This window comes from Quercus robur, chromosome 9 (genome assembly GCF_932294415.1).
Source record: "Quercus robur chromosome 9, dhQueRobu3.1, whole genome shotgun sequence".
Classification (NCBI taxonomy): Eukaryota; Viridiplantae; Streptophyta; class Magnoliopsida; order Fagales; family Fagaceae; genus Quercus; species Quercus robur.
In genome coordinates, this window is record NC_065542.1 from 18,125,738 (window position 1) to 18,152,485 (window position 26,748).

Genomic DNA, 26,748 nt, shown 5'->3' on the forward strand with positions numbered 1-26,748 from the left:
CAAATAATGGGCCTTCATGGTCCAAGATCAAGAGCATTGAGAATGAGAACTCTGGGTATTAGGCCTTTTGGGTTGGGTATACAGAAACATTATTGAATATATATGTTCCAAATGTCCATTTAGGTTCTAACGTCTCAGTCCAATTCTTGTGAAATGAGCCCATTACAATTTCTGCCAACTTGTTTCCAAGTTCCATTATCTTCAAGAAAAAGGGCAAAATACAGTCTTTTTTCCCTTTGTTAATTCCTTTTTGAAAGTTTTCAGTTTAAACATTTCAAGACCAATAGTACTCTTTTATTAATGACTTTCACACTATAATGTACCAATTTTTAATACATTATGTTCACCTCTTTTGCACCATCATACATCGCTCTAAACTTTTCAAGAGCAATACACTTTTAAAATAAATTTCACATAAAAAGGGAATGAAAGGTACTGCTCTACCCAAAATTCAACGTTGGGACTTGATGAGTTGTGGATATTTTCTTTTTTTTGTTGTTGCTGAATTCAACATAATAAATTTCACACTATATTATTGATATGGGAATGAAAGGTTGAAAGATACTGCTCTACCCAAAATTCAACTTTGGGGCTGCATCTACAATCTACAGTCTACTTATACCTAAAAATATTGTTGCACTTCGATAGGGACGTCCATGTCTCCATACGATGCTTTTCTTTAAAAAAGTTATCTTCACTTTCAAAGGGAAATAAATATTTCACAGGTATGGTTCCTTTTTTTGGTGGAAAATGTACAACCATCTTGAAGTGGATATTGGAGTTGAAACCTATCTTTTGTAACAATGAAAGCATAGTTACTAATAAATAAAACAAAAATGATTACACCCTTTTTATTATATTGATGATTTTTTGGTTGGTTTGAATTCATAATAATTTACAATCAAATTTAATTAAGATAGGCAAAAAGTTTTGTAACTCAATTGACACTTTTTGACCTTTACAATAGATATATTTAGGATTTAAATTTTCTCTTCCCTAATTAGAAAATTATTGAAAAAAAAAATATATATATATATATATATATAAATTAGAATTGGCAAAATTTTTCCACCTTGTTCTACCTCATGCAGATTTTTTTGGTCTTGAAGAAGGAACAATGTGGGGACAGAGATTACCTTCTTTGCCCGTCTCATCCTGCACTAACCCAAGAAGTGTTTTTATATATAAAATTTAATCCTTTTATACATATCCTACTACTAATCCCAAAAGTACTTGTCTCTCTCTTTTAATACTCTTATCGCCGTCTCTCCTCTTTATGCTCTTGTAAGCATTAGGGTCACTTTATTATGGATGAAAAAAATACCATCACCTTGCCCTGAACAAGTTTTTCTTGACCGGAAAAGAGGATAGGACATTTATGATCCAACTCTGCCTTATCTCGTAGTAATCTAGTTCAATGAAATTGCTTAAAGATTATGGTAAAAATTGCAAATTACATCCCTAAAGTTTGAGCTGTTTGGATTTTACAATCCAAAGTTTCAGAATTTAGATTTTACCTCTTAAAGTTTGGGAGTGTTTGTATTTTATATCTTGACGTTTCAAAATTTAGATTTTACCTCCTAAAGAGTGTTTGGATTTTACTCCACAAGATTTGAGGGTGATTGGATTTTACATCCTGAATTTTTAGAATTTGTAAGTGTAAAATCTAAACACTCCTAAACTTTAGGGGATAAAATCCAAATTCTAAAATTTTAGGATGTAAAATTTAAACACTTCTAAACTTTGGAGTGTAAAATTCAATCAGCCCCAAACTTTGAGGAGTAAAATCCAAATTCTGATCCCAAAAGCACTTGTTTGTATATATCAAATTTTCATCCTGCATTACCCCAAGAACTGTTTGTATATATCATATCCTACTACTAATCCCAAAAGCACTTGTCTCTCTCTTTAAATACTCTTATCACTGTTCCTCCTCTTTATGCTCTTGTAAGTATTGGGTTACTTCATTCTAGATGACAAAATAGTAAATACCATAACCTTGCCCCGAACAAGTTTTTCTTAATCGGGAAAGGGGATGGGGCATTTATGATCCGACTCTCCCTTATCTCGTATTAATCTAGCTCAATGATATTGCTGTTTGTTTTACATTAATGTTTTTTGGAAAATTGTTCATTTTCTAAAGAGTATTATCTAAAAAACTATCTGATTTTCCGGTGTTAGGTAAGGACTTTGAAAATGAGCTTGAGAATGCTTTTTGGTATTTGGTATGCAATTTTTTTTCAAAATATTTATTGTATAATTTAAAACATGTGTATTATGTAAACTAACTAATGTAATCATTATAAATAAAAACCCAATAATGAATTTGGTTTTCATACTAAAATGTTGACAATAGGTACAATCAAAATTAATTAGTTATCAAATTTTTATGATTTTTACCACTCATTTTGCTCATATATATGGATAGTAATGTACGTACACATGCACACATATATCAACCATTTGTCTATATATATATTTGACAGGGGAATATATTTTCAATAAGTATAAATAACAATAACTTTTAATTGTCAACTCTTTTTGTTGGTATATTATTCTAAATTATGTATTTATATAATGTATCAGTATAATATATCATCACTGCATAGTATCTGCCAACAAATGCAATTCCCCTAAACAATTATCATTCATTATATAACAATATTATTAGTCCATGGTAAAGATTATCCCATGTAAAAGCTGTGCGCGCCGGAAATGAAATTATTGGGCCTAACTTCACTTGGGCTCACAACTTATTTATAAGGTGGGTTTTAGGATTTTCTACTTTGAGTTGTTCTCGGCACAGAAACTCAAAGTGATATTCCTTCTCCCTCTTTCTCTCTTGTTTTTTCTCTTTTCTTCTAAACCCCTTCTTCTTCCCCAACTTCTACTATTTATAGCCCTAAGCTAGTAGAGAGGTTATGATTACTGCCATTGTTAGTGCAACCAAATGTCCAATATTATCTGTTGTAAGTGGGTGTTTAGGTGAGAGTGGAATACTGAGATTATTACTTTGGAACTTGGTTCCAACTCAAATTAATATGCTTGGTAGTAATGTTTCCTGGGAACTGCCGAGCATCCTATAGTACGTCTGGACAAAAAACTTTCTTAGTTGTTCAGGAAATTTATGCCAAGCACTGGTTAGGGGATGAGATTTAAAACTCGTAGTTTATGAAGGTAGTTTAAAGCAGAGATTTGAGAAATGGGGCCGTGCTATTGGGCCTGAACCCAAGGCCCAATTGGGTCTGGGTACCTCGGTGCCGTACATTAGCCCCCCCTTTATTCATGTCCGGCTGCCGAGAAGAATCAAGGAACCGACCAGGCCTTCTTGTTTCGAAAGCCCTATGGCTAGGGACTCATGCGGTTATGGCTTCCCATTGATGCTCTTCTCAAAAGACACGCTATTTCGGAACGCCAGGTTTAGTTGTCATTATTACCTGACGGTTCGTGAACCGAAACGGCGCGCGTGTCGTTATCTTTGGCATTCGTAGGGTCTTTCGTGAATCATGCCCATTTATTACTGATTAAACAGTTCCATGTCCTCTTCCGCTCCTATAAATAGTTCTCTTTAGAACATTCTTTCACTTTTTCACTTCTTATTTCTTGAGCATACTTTCTGCCGATCACTCCTTTGAGCACTTACTCACCAGCTCAGAGTCCCTTTCTTCCTTAGAGCCCAAAGTAAGTTCTCTTTCCTTTCCTTTTTCTTCAACTTCTTTCTACGAGTTCCCTCTCACAGTATTAGATTTCAAAAATGGGTTACTCTTATCTCCTGGAGGCCCCGGCGGCTTTGGCCACCTTTAGGCAAAAATTTGATATCCTCGGTGACGTGGAAGTGGCTTACTGCCACGAGAGCGAAATCGCTCTCCACAGAGGGCATGGTACAACTTTTTTTCCTTTAATAGCAGTTTTAGAGGGTGGGGTTAGGTTTACTGTGGGCCCTCTTTTGACCAACACACTTAGGTACTACGGGCTGTGCCCCGACTAGCTCCCTCTCAATTTTTACCGGGTAGTTAGCTACGTTAGTAGGTTGAATCACACCTCTGATTTACAGTTAGATCACCATGACATAAACCACATGTACTGTCTCTGTGGGAATAAAACTTCCAGCTATTACTTAAAAACTAGGGATAATCAGGTACGGCTGATATCATGGCTACTTGATTCGAATAGGAACTCGGTCGAGGAGTTTGTCCGGGTGCGCAGCAACTGGTTTGTCGGGGAGATCTCCTGCCCCCTTTCACGGTGTAAAGTGGGTTCGTACCAATTTCTGACTTAACCGTTCCTCCTTTTCTTTTTATTGAAGTAACTTTTTATTACTGGTTGTTGATATTGCATCTCGTTCCTTTGCAAACGGTAAATTGTTCATCTCGGACATCAAAACAGTCCACGTCAGAGACTTGAATTTCATCCTTCATTCCGAGATATTTGTACACTGGGATGGACAGCTCCGAGCCTCGCATATGATCCTCAGAGTAGAACCCGTTTATTCTACCTAGCAGACCTTCAAACAGGCGTTGTTAGTTGACATCCCACTTTTGTCATGTATTGACGTTCGGTACGCAAATTTTCTACCGCCGAAGCTTACGACCGGTGAGGCGAGGGAATTTGAAAAGCGTTACACCTGCTCGGATGAGTTAGCGCCTCTGCGGGACGAGTCCGCGGAGTGCGTGTCTTAACGTCTCCGAGAGTTGGCTCACGAGGCTATCCAAGAAGAAGCTTTTATTCAAGGACCCGTTCACCCCGAGGACCATGTTGAACCTGAGGCCCCTGTTCAGGAAGGTGAGCATCTTGTAGTTTACATAACCAACTTGTCGGCCACTGATCCCCTTCTCGGTTAAGACATGGTGACCAGGAAGACCATGACCATTGATCGTTTCGTGCCTGGTGTGCAGCAGGCCATTCAGCCTCCACCCTCTCAGAGTCAAACCCAGGTGCCTCCCCCTCTACCCCATCCTCAACCTGGACGAGCCCGGAAAAGGTAGAGGGCCGCCGATCAGCCGCCCAGGGGTCCAGGAGATGTAGCCACTCAGACCCCTCCTAGGCCAACATGAGGTATCATCATTCACGAGTTGTAAACCCAGGTCAGGCCGGGTGTTGCGTCCTCATCTCAAGCCGCGTTGGCGTGGAAGCCTAAGTTTCTGCTAGACGACAAGCCGCTGCCTTCAATTGCCTATATGCGAATGTGGGAGAAAGGCGAGGGGGGCCGCATTGCTCAAACCTTGGCCACGGGTCTTCTTCTGCCCGATGACATACATACCTTTGCAAAAGGGTCGGAGGAGTCCGTGGGGCGCCAGTTAGAGTGGCATACTATCGCAGTAACTCTCTAGTTGTCAATTACTTATCATTCTCTTCATTTCGTTGCCATACTAATTTCAGTCTTTGTTAGGCTGCTCAATTGGCCTATATTCTGGCTGGCCGTGCAAAGGATCTTGCCAAGGAGGTTAATCGTGAGAGGGAGGCACGGGAGACAGCTGCCAAAATGGCGAAGGAAAAACTAAAGGCAACTGATTCTGTCAAGAAGAAGGCTGCTGCTGCGGAGAAGAATAGAGCTTTGGCGGAGAAGAGGTGCGCGGAGCTCCTGGCTAAGTAGAATGAAATAGATGTTAAGCTGGCTCAAGCAATTAACTTAAACACGACCCAAGCCAAGGAACTTGCCGACATGAGGGTGGCTTTGGAGGCTTGCGAAGAAAAATGGTACAATGAAGGGTTTGCCGATGCCGAGAATTTTGCGGAACCAGTGGTGAACGAAGCTCGAAGGCTAGGTTTTGAGGCCGGGTGGTTTGCTGCGTTGCAAGTTTTAGGGGTTCCCAAGGATTCCCCTCTGAGAGATCCCAGCCAGATTCCCTTTCCGAGCTCTGTTACTGCCGTGCAGGATCCCCCAATGCCCGTTGAGGAGGAAGAAATAGCAAGTATGAGGGAGCTGGTGGAACAGATCGACGCTCATGCAGAGCCAGATGAAATGGAAGCCACCAGCATCCCGAATGCTAAAGACCAGCTCGGTGGGGACCTGCACTTTCCCGTGGCCGACCAGTAGCAGCCTGAAGCAGCAGATCAGACTGGACCCTCCACCTGACTAAGTTACTTGTCGTACCGCTTTTCTCATGCTTTTACTTCTTTTTACTGCATTTTTTTTTTACTTGGTAAATTTGCCTACGTTACCGGGTTGTGGTGACTGAACAATTTTTTTTATTTTGTGGGGATGACCCATACACGGTTGCCAAGTTTTGGCGATGGGATATTAATTCTGCTTTTAACTTTATTTGAATGACTATCTATTCATTGTGTGTTTGTTTGGATCATGCCTATGAATGCTTTAATTTGATCTTCGGTGCTGCCTTTCTTCATCCATTTTGGTTGTTGTTATTTATTCTTTCGCACGTTTGGCCGGGAGTTGCCTACACGGTGGGTTAAATCGTGCCCCAATATATCGTGTTTATACAACGTATGTTCGTTTTCCTGAGAGTGTGAACGGCATGGTGCCTCAAAACCTGGTGTACCGTTTTCACCTGCTTAGCAATTTTGATCGTACTAAGAATGAAATTCCCAACGTTAGAGTTTTTGTAAGAACAATAAGGTTTCCACCTGCTCGGCGATTTTGACCAAACTGAGAATGAGGTTTCTGTCCTTAGAGTTTTTTGTAGGAACGATAAGGTTTCCACCTGCTCGGCGATTTTGATCGAACCGAGAATGAGGTTTCTGTCCTTAGAGTTTTTTTGTAGGAACGATAAGGTTTCCACTTGCTCGGCGATTTTGATCGAACCGAGAATGAGGTTTCTGTCCTTAGAGTTTTTTGTAGGAACAATAAGGTTTCCACCTGCTCGGCGATTTTGATCGAACCGAGAGTGAGGTTTCTGTCCTTAGAGTTTTTTTGTAGGAACGATAAGGTTTCCACCTGCTCGGCGATTTTGATCGAACCAAGAATGAGGTTTCTGTCCTTAGAGTTTTTGTAAGAACGATTAGGTTTCCACCTACTCGGCGATTTTGATCAAACCCAGAATGAGGTTTCTGTCATTAGAGTTTTTGTAAGAACGATAAGGTTTCCACCTACTCGGCGATTTTGATCGAACCCAGAATGAGGTTTCTATCCTTAGAGTTTTTTTGTAGGAACGATAAGGTTTCCACCTGCTCGGTGATTTTGATCAAACCGGGAATGAGGTTTCTGTCCTTAGAGTTTTTGTAAGAACGATAAGATTTCCACTTGCTCGACGATTTTGATCGGACTGAGAATGAGGTTTTTGTCCTTAGAGTTTTCCATTCGTACTAAATATGCAATTTACTTAAAGCGCAATAACGAAATCGAAAATAGCTTAGGCAAGTAATTTCATCATTAACTTAATTAAAGCGGTGTACAAGATTTGGACTTACGTTTTCGTGTATAAATGGTCACAGATAAAACTTCTTTAGATTGTGGACATTCCATGGCCGGGGGAGTGGCCTCTCGTCAAGGTCTTCTAGGTAGTAAGCCCCCGCGCCTGTAATGGCGGTAACTTTGTACAACCCCTCACACGTTTGAGCTAACTTCCCTGCGCCTGTGTCCCGCATGTTTCCCACGACTTTTCTCAGCACCAAGTCCCCAACGCTGAATTCCCTACCCTTTATATCTCGATTGTATCTTTGGGCGAGTCTCTGTTGATACTCCGCGAGCCGTATGGTTGCTGCTTCCCGGCATTTTTCTAACCAATCCAAGTGCTCCATCATTAAATCGGCGTTTTGGATGGGGTCAAATCTCGCGACCCGTGCACTGCACAAACTCACTTCGGTTGGTATCACGGCCTCTGCCCCATATGTCAAGGAGAACGGGGTCTCCCCCCTGGATCTTCAAGGAGTTGTGTGGTAGGCCCACAAAATGTTAGGTAACTCTTTGGCCCACCTCCCCTTTGCCCCATCCAACCTTCTCTTCAACCCGTTCAAAATCTTCTTGTTTACTGCCTCAGCTTGGCCATTACTTTAAGAGTACGCTGAAGTAGAATATTTATTCTTAATGCCGAGATCGGTGCAAAAGGTCCAGAAAGCTTTGCTGCCAAACTGTAGCCCATTGTCTGATATCAGTGAGTTCGTCACCCCAAACCTTGTGACTATATTTTTCCATTTGAACTTCTTCACGTCCACATCCCGGATATTGGCCAGGGCCTCAGCTTCTGCCCATTTTGTGAAATAATCAACTACCACCAACATTAATCGGCGATTACTTGTTGCTCGGGGAAAAGGGCCGAGGATGTTTAGCCCCCATTGTGCAAATGGCCATGGACTGCTGACGGGGTTTAGACGACCTACCGGCTGGTGGATTAGAGGGGCGTGTTTTTGGCATTGTTCACACCTCCGGACATATTCTGCTGCATCCTTCAACATCTGTGGCCACCAAAACCCTTGGGTCATTGCCTTGTGAGCTAAAGATCGCCCCCCAACATGACCACCACACAGTCCGTCATGCAGCTCAGTCAGAAGTTCATTTACTTTCTCGGGATGTATGCATAAAAGGTATGGGCCTACGAAAGACCTCCGGTACAATTTGCGATTTGCCGACAGCTAATACCGAGAAGCCACTCAACGAATTTTTAGCCTCTTTTTCATCGTCCGGAACTTTATCCTCGACTAGGAAATCTATGATTAGGTTCATCCAGTACGGATCGGTTATTGATACCACGGCCACCTCAACCCTGTCGGGTTACAGTTATCTTCCATACCAATACTTGGCTCCCTTATAAGTTCTACTTTGATGAGCCGAGGAATCTCCTCGGTAGTCGACGAGGCCAACGTGGCTAGCGAGTCAGCGTGTCTGTTTTGTGCCCGACCTACCTGGGCTACCTTTATTGTCCAAAACTTCCTAATGATTTGCTTAGTTGCGCTTAAATAAGCTTTCATTCAAGAGTCCCGAGCTTCAAAGCTTCCTAGGATCTAATAAACAACCAGCAGAGAATCTGAATAAATCTCCATATCCTTCGCGCCTAGGCACAATACGGCCCTCAATCTGGCTAGAAAGGCCTCGTATTCGGCTTCATTGTTAGAGGCCCTGAATCCCAATTTGAAGGAATGCTCTAGTCGTATACCCTCCGGGGTGATTATGACAATATCGGCTCCGGCCCCCATAGCATTCGAAGCGCCGTCCACGAACACCTTCCACGGGCGATTCCCTACATTACAGATTATCTTCCCATCGTTCTTGGGGGTGAATTCTGCAATGAAATCAGCAAGAACCTGTCCCTTCACCGAGTTTCGCGGCCTGTATCTTATGTTGAACGAACCTAACCGAGTTCCCCACTTGGCTATTTGGCCCGTGAAGTCTGATCTTTTCAACAATGACTGCAGGGAATACTCGGTGAGGATGAACACAGTATAAGCCTGAAAGTAATGTGGTAGCTTTCTCGTAGCGTGCACCGGAGCCAACACTAACTTTTCCAAAGGCAGATATCTCGTCGCAGCATCTACCAAGGTTTTGCTTATATAATACACCGGCTGCTGCAGTCCTCAATCCCTCAGCAATACAGCACTCACGGCATGGTCGGACACCGAGAGGTACATAAACAAATCCTCTCCAGACTCCAGGGCCGTTAACATGGGTGCTCGCGTCAGATACTCCTTCAGGTCTCGAAAGGCCTTGTCACATTCCTCATCCCACTGAAACCCCTTCCACTTCTTTAGAAGTTGATAAAATGGTTTGCAGCGATCAGCAAATTTGGAGATGAATCGATTTAGTGCGGCTAACATCTCGATTAATACTTGTACCTCCTTGGGATTGCTCGGCGATCTGAGGCGATTCACGGCCTCTATCTGGTTGGGATTGGCCTCTATCCCCCGAGTAGAGATCAAATACCCCAAGAACTTACCAGCCCCCACACCGAAAGTACACTTCTCGACGTTCAGGCGCAACTTATGCTGCCGAAGTACCTCAAAATCTCCCTGGAGATCTTCCATATGTTGTGGTTCCTGTTTACTCTTTACCACCATATCGTCAATGTACACTTCTACCGTGCACCCAATTTTCTCTCGGAACATTCTCGTTATCATCCGCTGATAAATGGCTCCGGCATTCTTCAACCCAAATGGCATGACCTCATAGTGATAGTTTGCATCTGGGAAAATGAACGCTGTATTTTCTAGATCCTCGGGCGCCAAGGCGATCTGGTGATACCCCTAAAAAGAGTCCAAGAAACTCATCCTCAGGTGCCCATATGTAGCATCTACCAATCGATCAATCTTGGGCATTGGGAACGGATCTTTAGGACATGCCCGATTTAAGTCCGTGAAATCCACACAAACTCTCCATTTACCATTCTTTTTCTTCACTACTATTGTATTTGCTAATCATTCTGGGAAGAATATTTCTCTTATCACTCCTGCTTCCTTCAGCATTTGGACTTCCAAGTTTACAGCGTCAGCATGCTTATTCGATGCTCTTCTCGGCCTTTGTTTTTTCGGGGGGAATGATGGGTCCACGTTGAGCTTATAGACAGTGAACTCGGGATCTACGTCGGGCACTTCGTACGGACTCCAAGCAAAGACATCCACATTCTACAAAAGGAATAAAAACATTTCTACATTCTCTCGGTCATTCATGCTCGTGCCTATTTGGAAATACCTGTCAGTATCTGGAAAAATTCTAACCTTCAAAACCTCCTCGGCACCATCTGCCCCTATTTCTCCTTGGGGCTTCTGTAATTGCTATAAAGTTTCTCTTTTGGTGGTTTCCGTTTGTCCAACCTGTTTGCCCTTCCACCTAATCGCGGCGACCAGACACTGCCTAGCCACTCTCAAGTTTCCCCGTACCATGGCAACTCCATATTCGGTGGGAGATTTAACTTTCACGTGCAGGGTGGACAGAACAGCCTTCATTGCGTGGATCCACGGCCTTCCCTGGATTGCAGTGTACGGCGAGAACGACCTGACAACTATGAAGGTCACCATTACTTCCTTGCCTTCCATATCCACCGAGAGAGAAATTTGACCTTCGGGGATCACGACTCTTCCGTCAAACGAGACTAGCGGCGTATCACACTTCACCAAGTCCTGATTCTTTAATCCGAGCCCTTCGAACAAATCTGGGTACATTACATCAGCTCCGCTTCCCTGATCTATCATCACTCTTTTCACCAAGAAGCCGCTTATCCGTGCTGTTACGACTAATGCACCATCATGAGGTTGGATCGTCCCCTCCAAATCTTCCTCGTCAAAAGAGATTGTCTGCCGACCAATTTTCATCCTTTTCTCGGGTGATTCTCCCTCCGCGCAGGCCACCGTTGATACTCTCCTAATAGTGGCCGCACTCCTTAGGGTGGCGTGGATGACCTCGATCACTCCCAACGGTGGTGGGAGGGGATTCTTTTTCTGCTAAGCACCCTGGCCGGCATCTCGGTTACCAAAATCCATTACGAATTCGTTCAAATACCTTGTCTTTACTAGTTCCCCCAGATGATCTTTTAATACCCGGCACTGCTCGGTGGTGTGCCTTTTATCTCTGTGGTATATGCAGTACAAGTTTTGATTCCTCCGAGATGGGTCGCCCCCCATCTTGTTTGGCCACCTAAAGAACGACTCGTTCTTAATCCGATCTAGAATTTTATGCACCGGTTCTTTGAACGCCACATTCACTCCTTCAATTTGCGCTTCTGATTCCTGCATCCTGAAATCTTTTTTTGGTCTTGTCGGAATAATGCCCTGTTGAGATCTATCAAGCAACGGGGCCTTCCCCTTATTCTGCAGCCGATCATCTTCGAGACGCTTATACTCCTCAATACGCCTCATAAGTTGCCTCATATCCTTGGGAGGTCTCTTCGTCTGCGACTCCCGTAGTTCGGAATCTTCGGGAAGCCCTATCTTGAATGTGCTTGCCCTAATCTTCTCATTTTCCCCACCGATCTCATTGTAAAGTTCCCAATATCGACTTGCATAACTCCGAAGGTTTTCGCCGACCCCTATTTTTATGGAAAGTAGCGTGTCCACTGGTTACGGCACTCGGTTGCATGTTACGAATCGAGCGTCGAACTCTTGGATCAGCTCGGCGAAGCTGCGAATGGAACATTTTCGTAATCCAATGAACCATCTCAAGGCCGTGGAGCCGAGACTAGAAGGGAATATCTTACACATCAGCGCATCATTGTGTGCATGCAAGGACATCATATGGATATAATGACTAACATGCTCCACAGGGTCCGTTTTCCCATCGTAAGAATTGAATGGCGGTCGTGTAAACCAACTCGGCATAGGGGCCTATTCAATTTCATTTGAGAATGGTGACCGAGTAGCTCTTCGTAAGGCCCGGCTCATGGCCTCCATGGCAGCATTGTGGGTTCGCCGTTCCTCTGGTGAATCCAAGCCTCGGTCGTCATATCCACGTGAACGTGAATGGTTCTGGTGCTGATGCGTCTCTCAGGAGTGTAAGTGGTTCCTGCGTCGGCGTGATTCTCGGGAAAGTGACCGGTCCCGGAATCATCGGGGACCAGACTGGCTAGAGCCCTCTTCGCCTCGATTTCCCATGCTATCATCCCTCCTTTCTCAGTTGTTTCGGTTTCTTCCCTGGCGCCGACCCTTTGCTTCCAACTCTAGATCCATCACCAGTTTGCGCAACTACTCCAGTTCTCGGTCTCTACCATCACACTGCCCGTGTCCCGAGGCACCCGACATCGTTCGGTGAGTCTGGTCTGATCCCTTTCCCAAGCCAAATTCTTCTTCTCCTCGCACATGCTCCCTATCCTCACGCCTTTTCTGCCTTCTTTCCAGCCATGTGGAACCCCGAGAAGATCCTATTGATCCGCTCTCGGCTTGACCTCCCGAACGCCCTTCGGACATTTCCCGCATTTGAGTCTCAGTCGAACCACAGCTTCGTAGGATGGCCCCACGGTGCGCTCCAATTGTGCGCGCCGGAAATGAAATTATTGGGCCTAACTTCACTTGGACTCACAACTTATTTATGAGGTGGGTTTAAGGATTTCCTACTTTGGGTCGTTCTCGGCACAGAGACTCAAAGTGATATTCCTTCTCCCTCTTTCTCTCTTGTTTTTTCTCTTTTTTTTTTTTTTTTTTTTTTTTTTTTTTTTTTTTCTGAACCCCTTCTTCTTCCCCAACTTCTACTATTTATAACCCTAAGCTAGTGGGAAGGTCATGATTATTGCCATTGTTAGTGCAACCAAAGGTCCAATATTTTTTGTTGTAAGTGGGTGTTTAGGTGAGAGTGGAATGCTGAGATTATGGTTTTGGAACTTGGTTCCAACTCAAGTTAATATGCTTGGTCATAATGTTTCCTGGGAACTGCTGAGCATCCTATGGTACGTCTTGACAAAAGACTTTCTTAGTTGTTCGGGAAATTTATGCTGAGCACTAGTTAGGGGATGAGATTTAAAACTCGTAGTTTATGAAGGTAGTTTAAAGCAGAGATTTGAGAATTGGGGCCTTGTTATTGGGCCTGAACCCAGGGCCCAATTGAGTCTGGGTACCTCGATGCCGTACAAAAGCAATTTAGAGCAATATAGGTACTATGTTTAAAATTTTCATCTTTTACTTCATTTATTATTTCTTCTTTTTTTTTTAATTATTTTTTTGCACTTTATGTACGAAAAAGAAGTAACTTTTGCCTAGAATCTATCAAATCGAAAATTTCTTAGAGAAAAAAGAAAATCAAGCATGAAATTCAAAGCAAAGAACTGGGATTTTGGTAGAGATGAATGAAATAATTACCGTTGCAAATTTGTTCTTATTTGCAAGTCGGAGCTATTGACCGATCAGTAAAGAGAAAAAAAAATATAATTAGAGAATTGTGTTATAGAGGGAAAGAGAAACATGGAGAAAAGAGAGAAGAGAGACAGTTAGAGAGAGAGATCTATGGGAAGAGGAGAGATCAAAGTTAGTGACAGTAAGGGTGTGAAGAGAGAAAAAGTAAAGGGAAGAGAGAAAAAGTGAGAAAGCTTACCATGAGAGAGAAAAGGAACCAAAAAATTATGTTTCCCATAGTTACAGATGAAGATAATATTTATAGGAGATGCAACACGTGAGAGAGATTGTTTTCCAAAAATTTTTTTTGGAAAATAACTTATAAAAAATAAGTCTTATTTTTATTTAGGTTTTCCATTGACCAAGTATAGTTTTCCATTGACTAGTTTTTTTGTGCGCTACCAAATACTGAAAAATATGAAAAACTATTTTTACAAAAAGTTTTCTAGCGAAACAAATGCTGAATCGATGAACTGCGTATCAATTAAGAAATATTCTTTGGATTTGAAAAAAAGAAAAGAAAAGGAAACAACCGCTCTGTTTGTTTCACCAGAAAACTATCCATATAGATAGTTTTCCACATTTTCCAGTGTTTGGTAGCATAAAAAAAAATTAGTCAACGGAAAACTATCTTTAGTCAATGGAAAACCCTAATAAAAACAAGACTTATTTTCTATGGGATGTTTTACAAATTTTTTTTTTGGAAAACAATCTCTCTCACACGCATCACATCTCCTATAAATATTATTTTTTTTCTTTACCCTCTGTAGCCGCGAGAAACAACTATTTTGGCGCCTCTGTCTCACAGTCTCACGGTAAGTTCTCAGTTTTCTCCCTTCTCTTTACTTTTTCTCTCCTCTCATATTCTCACTGTCTCTCCCCCTCTGGTCTCTCCTCTTTTCAGTTTTCACATATCTCTCTCTATCTGTCTCTCACGGTCAACAACTCTTCCTTGCAGTATTCCCATGGTAAGGTTCTTGATTTCAATTATGCTCACACGGTTTACTATCCAGATCTTCAATGGTAGCCATTATTCAATTATACATCACTGTAATTATTGTCAAACGTTTTGTATACAAAAACATCAGAAATCACGTTGGAAATAAACCTGTGATTTAATGACTAGTTGGCTATTGGCACTTATCTTTTCTATATATTTAGGCCTATGTGTCCGGCCATGATAGAGATATAGAAGAGGAGGTTTTATCTATATATATTTTCATGTTAGTCATATTAGAACCCTTTCTCAATGTCTAGGGAATTAAAATTATTAAAGAGTTTCTGTTGTTGTTGTTGTTGTTGTTTTCGTTAGGAGAAATGCTTTGTTTCTCGGTCCAGAAACAGAGTGTTTGTAAGCTAGTCAAAACGTGGTCCAGTTAAGGGCAAACATCCCTCCTTCACCATCTATTACCTTGTCAATTTTTAGCCTCTAATAACAAACTCAATAGTTATTGTTTCTGGTAGGGGCGGCTGCACATACATTTCAAGGGGTTCAAATGAACCCCCTGACTTGAAAAAAAAAATGTATATATATAATTGTAAGGACTCGATTCTCGAACGGCCCAACAATGACGTTGGGCTCGCGCGTGAAGGATCCCTCACAATAAAATTTGTAGAGAATGGGCTTGAAAGGCTAGCGTTTGGTCACAGGGCGTTGGTCCAAACTGGATTTTAAGGAACTCAGATAAGAAAAGGCTTCAGCCTGGATATCCAAGCCCCACAGTTTTATAACTTGAGGGATTGGACTCCTCGGATCAGGTCCGAGGAGCACTAATGTTTTTCTCCGGTTCTCCGGCGGTGGATTTTTCGTGGTGGTGTATATATATTACCCGGGCATTCTCATCCCTGGAGTTTTTCCCAGGAAGTGAGATGGAGAGATCCCCTTTTCTAATTAGTTTACCTTTCCTTTTATACTAGCCTACGTTTGCTGTCCCTCGTCCACGTGTAGGGTAAACTTTTCCAGGACTGATATTTGTCCCGTCCATCTAATCCCAGAATTGTTGGGGATGGTTAATAAAGCCTAAAAATCAGGTTCTGTTAGGTGTAACGTCTTATCAGTGAAGGGTATTAAGGACAACTTCCCTGAGATATTTTAGATCTTCTTACGGATTTGTTCTTATAGCTCTCTTTTACCCCTTTTGTCAAGGGAGCTTTAGGCTTGCCGAGGACTAAACCGTCCTCGGCTGCATATCTGGGCCATCCTCGGCCTTATACTTTTAAGCTTGGGCCATAACTTTTTTTCAGCTTGGGCTTGCGGGCTCCCCACGAGCAAGTGGGCCTGGCCTATAAACTATCGGGCCCCACAATAGCCCCTCAAAACCCTGCTGTCCAACATCTTGGTTGGAAAGGTGGGTTTTGGTAATGCCGAGCCTTTATTATGGCTCATTCATTTCAGCCCTTGAAGGACGCGGGTAACTCTTCGCATGCCCAAGGAATGTACCGGTCCACGAGCTGTTTCCCTTAATTTGCGCACGTTGCCCTTATGCCGTTTGGGTATTCAAGGCGCGTCTTTAATATCCTCCCTTTACGAGGCCTCCCAGATCTGACGGTTATTGATGGTGTGGGAGAACGAAACGGCGTATTCTTATTTGTAGGTTTCCCTGGGGATCTGAACGTGTTAGGTACCCTTTTCTTCGTCCCTTATATAAAGAGAGAAGACAAAAGGTGATTCTTTCATATCTGAATCCCCCAGGCTCTTCCCAGAGTTCACTTCTTCCCTCTGGTTATACCCTATCCAATAATACGTTCACCATAGTAGTTAGCCATGAATAAACCATTTCTTTCCCAGAAACGCCATGTCCTAATAAAGCTTGAGATGGCTCGGTCAGGGCAAGGATGGCGGAGACTCAAGATTTGTCTCCCCTTCCTTTTAGCCAAAATCCGAAGCAGGGATTCGTCACCTCTCACTTTCGGTGTGACTAAGTCAAAAACATCCATTATCACCACCGTCCGCTTTCTTACGAGCATATCTAACATGGCGCCAGCGTGTTAGGAGTCAGGACTGGGGCAGGGACTAAGTGCCCCTGCTTCTTCCTCTCTTCGTTCACTGGCGCCCCCCTTTGCCTCTCTTTCTTCTCCTTTCCACCACCAGATCCATCCTGGTGCTTTTCCTTTTCCCTCTTTTGCTCCTTTCTCTTTCTTTTCATCTCTTCTCTCTTCTTCTCCTCCTTCCTACTCATGTCCTCCATCTTCTTCATTCATCTCCTCCATCTTCTGCTCATGTCCTCCATCTTCTTCTTCCTTTGCGCTTCTTGATGACAAGAGCTTGCTGAAGTGCTTCCATGTGTTCCAATTCTTCTTCCTTCTCCTTCATCTTTTTCTAAAGTAGGTTCTTCTCATGATATGAGCAGTATTGAGGCAGAGATTGGAGAGACTTTGAAGGCGAGTTTAAAAGACACTTGACTGTTTACTGATCTGTATTGCGGATGCTATCGTTGCTTTAGCAATTCATTTTTTGTATAGCCTTGTTTAAGCCCTTCTTTGTACGTTGTAATAATTTTTCATATTAATAAAAGTTATTGTTATTCTACTTCGCATGTTCTGTTTATATGTTTTAATAAATTTGCAAACACTGCTCGGCACAATAGTATAGCATTCAAATCAATGACAATTAAGGCCAAAATATTTGCTAATAAAAAGATGCTACCATAACTTTAACAGAATTACTTGACATAGCAATGCCGACCAGGGAGGGACGACACTTACCTCAAAATTAGCCAAGATGAGGACTGAGTATTCGATACGGTGTAAGAAGTAACTATCTGAGGACATGTCATCCGCAAAACAAACAGTTTCCTTAGGCTATTGAATAGGGGGACATTTTGCCATCTTAACATAATGGCCTTAACATCTTACAGTATTTGAGCCGAGGGCTTTCCCGTCCGGGTAGTCGGTTTCCCCATAGGCCTGAGTCCGAGGACCACGCAATGCCTTGGTTTTGTCCAAAACTTTTTTGAGTACTTGGTTTCCCCATAGGCTTGAGTCCGAGGACCATGCAACGCCTTGGTTCTGTCCAAAACTTTTTTGAGTACTTGGTTTCCCCATAGGCTTGAGTCCGAGGACCATGCTATGCCTTGGTTCTGTCCAAAACTTTTTTGAGTACTTGGTTTCCCCATAGGCTTAAGTCCGAGGACCATGCAACGCCTTGGTTCTGTCCAAAACTTTTTTGAGTACTTGGTTTCCCCATAGGCTTGAGTCCGAGGACCATGCAATGCCTTGGTTCTGTCCAAAACTTTTTTGAGTACTTGGTTTCCCCATAGGCTTGAGTCCGAGGACCATGCAACGCCTTGGTTCTGTCCAAAACTTTTTTGAGTACTTGGTTTCCCCATAGGCTTGAGTCCGAGGACCATGCAACGCCTTGGTTCTGTCCAAAACTTTTTTTTTTTTTTTTAGTTCGATTTCTCCCTTTCTTCAGGTATATCACGAGGTGCCGAACAAGAGGTTGCCCTTGGCAGCGGCCATTCCTCGGCGTGGGCCATAGTCCCTGGGCCCTTATGCAGAACGGGCCTGGGCCGCGAATTCACTAGGCCCACGAATTAAGAGGTATTTATGCAATCTTTGGCCATGCGATACTTTCTGATGTCCCAGTGTTCGAGGTGCGCCTTTACGAGGCTCCTTTAATCTTGTGGTTGCAGTTGATGTTGGAAGTTGGGCCAGAGCCATTTTGTCTGTAGCGTTCCTTGGGACGCTGTGTGAGTTGACTGCCACCACCTTGTCTTTTCAAATAAATAGGAGGGAGAGAGAGTTGCTTTATATACACACAGCTCCTTCAGTTTCCTTCCAAATCACAACTCTTATATTCAGCGCTGTCCTCCCTTAACATAACATGTTTGAGGCGAAAGTTGGGAAGAAAGAACTCTCTCCGCCACAAAAGCGCCGTGTCCTTACGAGGCTCAAAATAGTAAGGTATGGGCACAGGAAGCATAAGTTCAGGGGAATACTCCATTTCGACCGTACAAGGCCTTGGTTCTGTCCAAAACTTGTAAGATTTCTTTTTTAAGTAATTTTCTCTCTATACTTATTTATTTTTCGAAGGTTAACCCCTAGGCCAGGGAGGGGAGAGTTGGCTTGAGGCCGGAAGCCCCTAGAGCTGCCCGCACCGTTAGCAGTGCAAGGCGTAGCCCCTAGCAGAAGCTTATGTCAGAGCAACAACTGCACGTCGCCGGAAATGGGAAAAATTCGCGAATCTCTGCTTGCTAGAGAGTTGACTCATGCGCCACCCGTGCCAACGCGCAAGCCTCCCCACAGACGGCGCCAATTGTAAGGACTCGATTCTCGAAGGCCCAACAATGACGTTGGGCTCGCGCGTGAAGGATCCCTCACAATAAAATTTGTAGAGAATGGGCTTGAAAGGCTAGCGTTTGGTCACAGGGCGTTGGTCCAAACTGGATTTTAAGGAACTCAGATAAGAAAAGGTTTCAGCCTGGATATCCAAGCCCCACAGTTTTATAACTTGAGGGATTGGACTCCTCGGATCAGGTCCGAGGAGCACTAATGTTTTTCTCCGGTTATCCGGCGGTGGATTTTTCGTGGTGGTGTATATATATTACCCGGGCATTCTCATCCCTGGAGTTTTTCCCAGGAAGTGAGATGGAGAGATCCCCCTTTCTAATTAGTTTACCTTTCCTTTTATACTAGCCTATGTTTGCTGTCCCTCGTCCACGTGTAGGGTCAACTTTTCCAGGACTGATATTTGTCCCGTCCATCTAATCCTAGAATTGTTGGGGATGGTTAATAAAGCCTAAAAATCAGGTTCTGTTAGGTGTAACGTCTTATTAGTGAAGGGTATTAAGGACAACTTCCCTGATATATTTTAGATCTTCTTACGGATTTGTTCTTATAGCTCTCTTTTACCCCTTTTGTCAAGGGAGCTTTAGGCTTGCCGAGGACTAAACCGTCCTCGGCTGCATATCTGGGCCATCCCCGGCCTTATACTTTTAAGCTTGGGCCATAACTTTTTTTCAGCTTGGGCTTGCGGGCTCCCCACGAGCAAGTGGGCCTGGCCTATAAACTATCGGGCCCCACAATAATATATTGCTTTTCTAATTTAATACTTTTAAGAATATTTTTGCACACTTTATTTTAAATCTTATACACTCTGATCACATATCAGTTTATCTCACAATCAAACAACAACTTATTGTATTATTTATGGAAGGATGAGTGTGGTTGTGTTAGTTAATAGTTATACAGTGCAAGTGGAATTGAGTTTTTATTTTTTATTTTTTTTTATTTAGTTTAAAATATTTTTATAAAAAAATGACAAATATATAACCACAATTGCATAAAAATAAAAATATTATACAAATTTAACAAAATAAAATGGTCATACTTATATTGACTATAGATAATGAGAACTAATAATAAACTATCATGAGACGATTTCAAAATATGAAAACTCGTAGAAAAAAAATTGTAAAATTTCATGTATTTGTGTGTTTTTGTTTTCAATAATTCAATATATTCAATTTTTTTTTTCTAAATTAAATTTTTGTTTAATTTAAGTTTCTTAATGACCTCCCTAGAAAAAATTTCTTGAGCCGCCATTAGTTTCTAGTATTTATGGAGTGATGATGTTGTTACCTTATAGTTTAGTCTCATCAAACTTAAAGTGTTCATTTTTTTTTATGAAGTGATTTCTTTAGGTACCTGTATATATGAATGCTTTCTTTAAGTACACATTTAATTCATACTCATCAATTTTTTTTTTTTTGGAAATATAGATGGATAACCCATCACTTCCGGCTGCCATAATGGGGGCAGCTACATCTGTTATTGCTTTGGGTGTTGTTCTTTTGAAAGGACTAAGATCTAGAAGAGTTATGCCTAGAGAACCTCATGTTAATCGAGAGTATGAAAGAGAGACATATATGAAGGATATTCTTTGTAGAGGTGATATGCATTGTCTCCATCATATAAGGATGAGACCCATTGCTCTTTATGCGCTATGCAAAATTTTGAGCGAGAATAATCTACTTTAAGATACCATTCATATGTCCATTAAAGAACAAGTGTTAATTTTTTTACACACTATTGGACATGATGTGAGGTTTCGAGTTGTTGGTGGGAGGTTTTATAGATCAGTTGAGATAGTGCACCGATACTTTAGGCATGTCCTTAGAGCTATTTTGCAATTATACAAATACATGATTAGAGAGCCTGACAAAGATACACCTTTGGAGATAAGAAATAGTAGCAGGTTTAACTCCTATTTTAAGGTAAATTCCATAGGCTTTTTTTTCCCTCTTTTTTTTTTTATTTTTTTATTTTTTTTTATTTTATATATATATACATATAAAGATATAAGATAAATGTAACTTATATTGGTTGTAATTAGGATTGTGTGGGAGCTATTGATGGAACTCATGTTCGTGCATCTGTTCCAATTCAAATACAAGGAAGGTTTCGTGGCAAAAAGGATGGAACAACACAAAATGTCCTCGCTACTGCTACCTTCGACTTAAAATTCACTTATGTATTAGCTGGTTGGGAAGGAAGTGCACATGATTCACGTGTCTTAAATGATGCACTCTCTAGGCCAAGGGGATTAAAAATTCCTGAAAGTATTATAAGAATAGAAAGTGATTTTATTATGGATAATAGCTTTTGGAGTGATTTTTTTTCCTTTTGACTATGAACATGTAGGTAAATATTATCTTGGTGATGCTGGTTATGGAGTTCGGAAAGGAATTATATCCCCTTATCGTGGTGTTCGTTACCATTTGAAAGAGTTTAGTGATAACCCGCCAAGAAATGACAAAGAATTATTCAATCTTCCCCATTCTTCTTTATGCAATAGCATTGAGCGTTGTTTTGGGGTTTTGAAGAAACGTTTTCGTGTGTTAGATGCAGAACCTTTTTGGTCATTCCCAACACAAGTGGATGTAGTCTTAGCTTGTTGCATAATTCACAATCATATAATAGGAGTTGACCCTTTAGACTCAATTATGAACAATGGGCTTTGTGGTAGTTCACTTGCAAATGACAGTACAAGTAGAAGAGTCCAAAAATCACAAAGGGAAGTCTAAGAAGAAAATAAAGAATGGGTTCAAACATGGGATGATATTTGTCGTAAAATGTGGGAGGATTATAATGCTAAGGAGTGATTTTATACTCTTTATATTAGTTGGTTGTGTAATGGATTTTTTTTGGTTTCACATTATCAAGACTTTTATGTTACAATTATTTTTGTTTGGCATGCACACCCCCAGTTCATATTTTGTATTGAATATTATTTATATTCTTCTTTCATTTTGTCTCATTTTTCTTGTGAATACATTGTAATAGAATTGCAATGGGAAATAAAAAGGATACTCAGAAGGTCAAGGACACCAAGACCAACTTTAGGTGGTTACAACCAATGCAGAATTTATTACTTGAGATACTTGCAGATGAGGCTCTTCATGTAAACAAGCAATCCAACACATTTAAACATGCATCATATGCTAAAGTAGCTGAAGCAATTACTGAGAAATTTATGATTGAATGTACTCCAAAGCATGTGGAACATCGCTTTAAAACACTTAAAACCAATTGGAATACAATTGCATTACTTTGTAATAAGAAAAGCGGGTTTGGATGGAATGATAATTCGAAAATGATCACCTGTGATAGGACAGTGTATGATGAAGAAGTTGAGATAAGAAACTTTTATTATTTTTATTTTATGGGTAGAAACTTTTTAGTTTGTATCATTGTAAAGTTTAAAATTTTTCATTATTCTTATTGCTCTCATATTAGTTTTTGGCTCTATTCCTTTCTTTTCTTTTTTTAAATTGTTTCTTTTCCTTTCTTTACACAGGCACATCCAAATCATGCACAATTTCTAAATAAGAAAATTGAGATGTTTGATGAGATGGCTTTGGTTGTGGGTAAGGATATGGCTACAGGAGGTTTTTCCAAGGGAGTAGGTGATATAGGTGTAGAAGCATTGGATGACTCACCTTCGCTTGTTGATGCTGATGTTGATGACATATCCAAAAAGAAGCAAGTTGATCCCTCACATGTGGCCTCAAATGAAACAAGGTCTCACAGGAAACGAAGTCATGCTACTATGATTGAAGATGCTGTTTACCAAGATTTGTCCATACAACTTGGTAAGGTTGCTTCTGCAATAGAAAAGATTTCTAAAAATCAACTAAATTTTGGTAGTCTTTATGAAGAAGTTATGAAGATGGATGGATTTGAAGAAAATATGCTTGCGTTTGCATTTGACCATTTGAATGGGGATGAAAAACAAGCAAGGTCATTCATGTTGAAAAATGACAAGCTCCGTAGACAATGGCTGCAAAACTTCTTTGACAACTATTTAAGCCAATTTTGATTATGTAGGTGCATTTTTGTTAGAATTTATGCTTTTCTATTTGGACAATTTCGCATTTTGGTATTTATCAGACTATTTGGCGTCTAGTTTGTAGGTTTTGAGATCATTATAATGGGTATTGGTTTGCAACTTTTAGTCCTTTTGTTTCATGGGCATGTGGATTTGGAAGCAACTTTTAGTCCTTTTGTTGGCTAAAAATTATTTTAATATGGAATGATTGGTTTGCTATTGTTACTAGTGGATATTGATTGCATAATTTTGGTGGTTAATAGTGTAAGTGCCATGCTCAATCATGACAGGAAGCTAAGAAAGCTATTTGCTACAAAGGTGTGGGATGGTAAAAGTTAAGCACTTCTTGCCACTATGCGTATTTCTATTCACTTGGTATTGATGCTTAGAGTTCCAGAGCCACACAAATTGCAGTGGTATAGCTGCAATGCAATAGTTTTCTAAAAAAATAAGATAGTTTTCCAAAAAAATAAGTTAGTTTTCCAAAAAATGTTTGTACATACCAAACACTAGAAAACATTCTCAAGCCCATTTTTAAGCTCGTTACCAAACACTGGAAAATGAGATAGTTTTCCAAAAAATGTTCTCTGAAAAATGACCTATTTTCCAGAAAACATTAATGCTGAAACAAACAGAGCGAACGTTCAGAGTGTAATATAAACAAATTTGGGCTTACACGCAAATGAGCCCACGCAAAAGCTCTTTAACTTTTATCCCTTTCAGTTTCAGGCTTAAATAGCCCATTTATGTTTTATCCCTCAAGCTTAAAATAAACGCAAGGGACACAACAGTAATTATGCAAGAAGCCACCGCCTTTCATTTGAAACGAAAATCACTATACCTCACTCCCGCTCTCTATACAAACACACACACACACACACACACTACCTCCATTTACCGCTCGAAGCTCGGTTTCCATTGTTAGGGTTTGTGATTTCTCGGAGGTAAAAATCTCTCTCAAAATTCGAAAATCATTGATTTGAATTGATTTCCTTTCATTGATTCCTCTTAAATTGCATTGATAATTTCTTTTCTGATTAATCGGAATCGAATACTATTGCTTGGATTTTTACCGTAATGATTTCACTCACCATTCGATATCTTTGTGATTCTCAATTTTCCTCATTCATAGCCTGGATCGCATTGTGTCGGTGTGTGGTTTTTGTGTGTGGTTTTATCTGGTTCTAATGGATCTTTGCTTCGTTGTTGGTTTTCCGTTGATTGAGAGTTTAGGATTTTGTATTATAATTGATTATGATCGCGATGATGGAATTTCCGGTTTGTGAAATTTGCCTTCACATACATGCCTATAATTTATAGGGTTGCGCGTGTACTAGGTCGATCTGAGCTATATATATAAGCGATTACGAGTGCCAATTGTAGTGCAATAAAGATTGAATTTAAAAGTTCTCTATAATTTATCTGTTTGGATCTGTAACTTGTGTGTGTCTCTCAACATTTTACTCAAACTGGCACGGCGGGGCATTTGTTATATCTTTTAGTATCTTTCATTGGCTAGACAATGTTCTTTTTCCAATATATAATCAAACATTTTGGTCAATAGATCTTCAGAAACTGTTGGTTTTGGTGTTTTCTGCATAATATCATTCCTTGTTGGATTGGAAAATTAGTTTGTATTGACACTATTGCACTCATTTGTCTATTACCATCATTTTCAAATGTTCAATTGCAATTGCAAGTGCCCTTCATCCAAGTGATGTGTCGTGGATTTGAGTTTGGGAATCAGCCTTAAGGCTGCCTACCAATCACCGCTTCCAGACTAGAAGTGGAAGGCTTGTACACTGGGTACGACATTTTCATCTTTGTTACTTTTAGAGGATATACAATGTGGTGTACTGACTTCAACCTTGTACCTTGTGATTGTTTATATATGTTCAGTAAGGCCGTATAATAACACTGTGAAATAAGCATGTTAGTGTCACATAGCCTCTTTGTATTGCTGTTTGTTATGAAGATTGCTAGCTCACTTTGCTGACTTATTACTTTTTGGTTGAAACTTAATCCACGTCCTTAAACTGTTATCTTGTACATAAACGAGGTTTGCTTTATTTAAAATTTCGTGAAGAGAGAGTTTCTTCATAGCTCAAATTCCTTTGTTTTCTTAAGATATGAACTGGTGGTTGTATAGTTATGGTTGCCTCAATATATGGTTTGGTTTAACCTTACAGTACCACTCTATGTATGATTGGATGTTTTATGGGGCTCAAATTGCATACACCTCAATAAGTGGTTTAGTAGGAACACAGCTACGAGCTTACCATGTTGTTGCTTCAGTCCACGGTTATATTGTGTACCACATGCTCTTCTTGATGCATGGTTGCTGTGATATTTAGAATTTTAGTCCCTAAACTATTATTCTTTCATGATGTGTTGTTTCCTTTACATTATTGGTAAATTCTAAAGATTGCTATGTGCCTTGATGCTCATTTTTGTTTTCCATATGAAAATTGAAGTTGGATTTGGATGATTACTTTGACATGCTGTTCTGATCAGTGTAGATCTAGATCTAGTTTTGCAACAGCTATTAGTGAAGTTGACAGAATGATGCTAGATGTAATTGCAGTACAGTGGACGTGTATCAGGGAGTGATAGTTATTGGAAATTAAACCACATGGAACAAATAATATTTTACCCCTTAGGTTTTGCAGTTGTATGATGTTGACAAAATAATGCTCAGGTGAGTAACTTAAAATGCTTTACATGCACAAATGTTTATGGTCCTGGTTGATAAACTAAAGAAGTGGCAATGGGAGTTGAAGTTCAGAGGAATTCCTAGGTACAACTGTAAGAACAAGTTGCCAATCTGCGAGTGCTGCTTTGAGATTGAATAGGGATTTGAGTATAGCAGAGGTAGAAAGAGGAGAATGTTGAATGCTGTGCTCCAGATCAGTCAGATTTTTTAAAAACAAATTTGAAAAAGACAAAATATGGAATGGAATACGACCATGATTAAAGAGGAGAATGTGACACGCAAAGAAGCCATCTCTTTTTTTTATTTTATAAAACATATTTATGGACAAAGATAGTGAAATACTAGAAAGTAAAAAATATATATCATGATTGCATTTGAGAAACCTCATAAGCAACGTGATGTTCTTCTTTGTTGTGTAGAGATATTTGTTTGATGCCAAGGATGAAGTTTCGCTCTGATACCATGTTAAATATTAGCATAGAGATGTGTTATATCATGTTGTGTATGCTAGAGTAGATGCGGAAGAGGAAGCATAGAGGAACATTAAGAACACGAGGATTACATGGTTCAGCCTTGACGGCTTACATCCACGGAGGAATCCCTTAAGGGCTACATCTTTATTGTGTATAAGAGTGTAATACAATAACCTCCTGTGTTACAATGAACCCTAACATGAGTATATATAGGCGACTAAACCCTAGACTACTAGTACAAGCAGGACTGGGCTTGGGCCTATTACATTGGGCTAATATATGTTTAATATATATCTCTAACACCCTCCCTCAAACTCAAGGCGGAAGCTCGATGGTGGCTTGAGGTTGGATAAGCATGAGAAGATCACTTGGAGATGCCTTGAAGAATGCCTTGAAGAATGCCTTCGAAGAAACCACAATGAAGAATGTGCCAAATGTCCAATTTCGGAGCTTCAAATGAAGAAACAGAGGCCAAAATCGGAATCTACGTGAAAAACTGAGCAAGATAGGCCATTTTGGAAATTTTG

The 26,748-nt window shown here is 40.7% G+C and overlaps 2 protein-coding genes across 2 annotated transcripts; both read left to right on the plus strand.

Annotated features, from left to right (window-relative positions):
- Positions 1–20,426: 20,426 nt before the first annotated feature.
- LOC126700798 (protein ALP1-like) lies at positions 20,427–21,731 on the plus strand. The gene is made up of 4 exons (XM_050398982.1): positions 20,427–20,554; positions 20,858–20,921; positions 21,041–21,266; positions 21,349–21,731. The coding sequence occupies exons 1-4, from the start codon at positions 20,427–20,429 to the stop codon at positions 21,729–21,731; spliced, it is 801 nt and encodes a 266-aa protein (XP_050254939.1).
- A 266-nt stretch (positions 21,732–21,997) lies between these two features.
- LOC126700799 (uncharacterized) lies at positions 21,998–23,026 on the plus strand. Its single transcript, XM_050398983.1, has 2 exons — positions 21,998–22,336; positions 22,505–23,026. The coding sequence occupies exons 1-2, from the start codon at positions 21,998–22,000 to the stop codon at positions 23,024–23,026; spliced, it is 861 nt and encodes a 286-aa protein (XP_050254940.1).
- Positions 23,027–26,748: the final 3,722 nt, after the last annotated feature.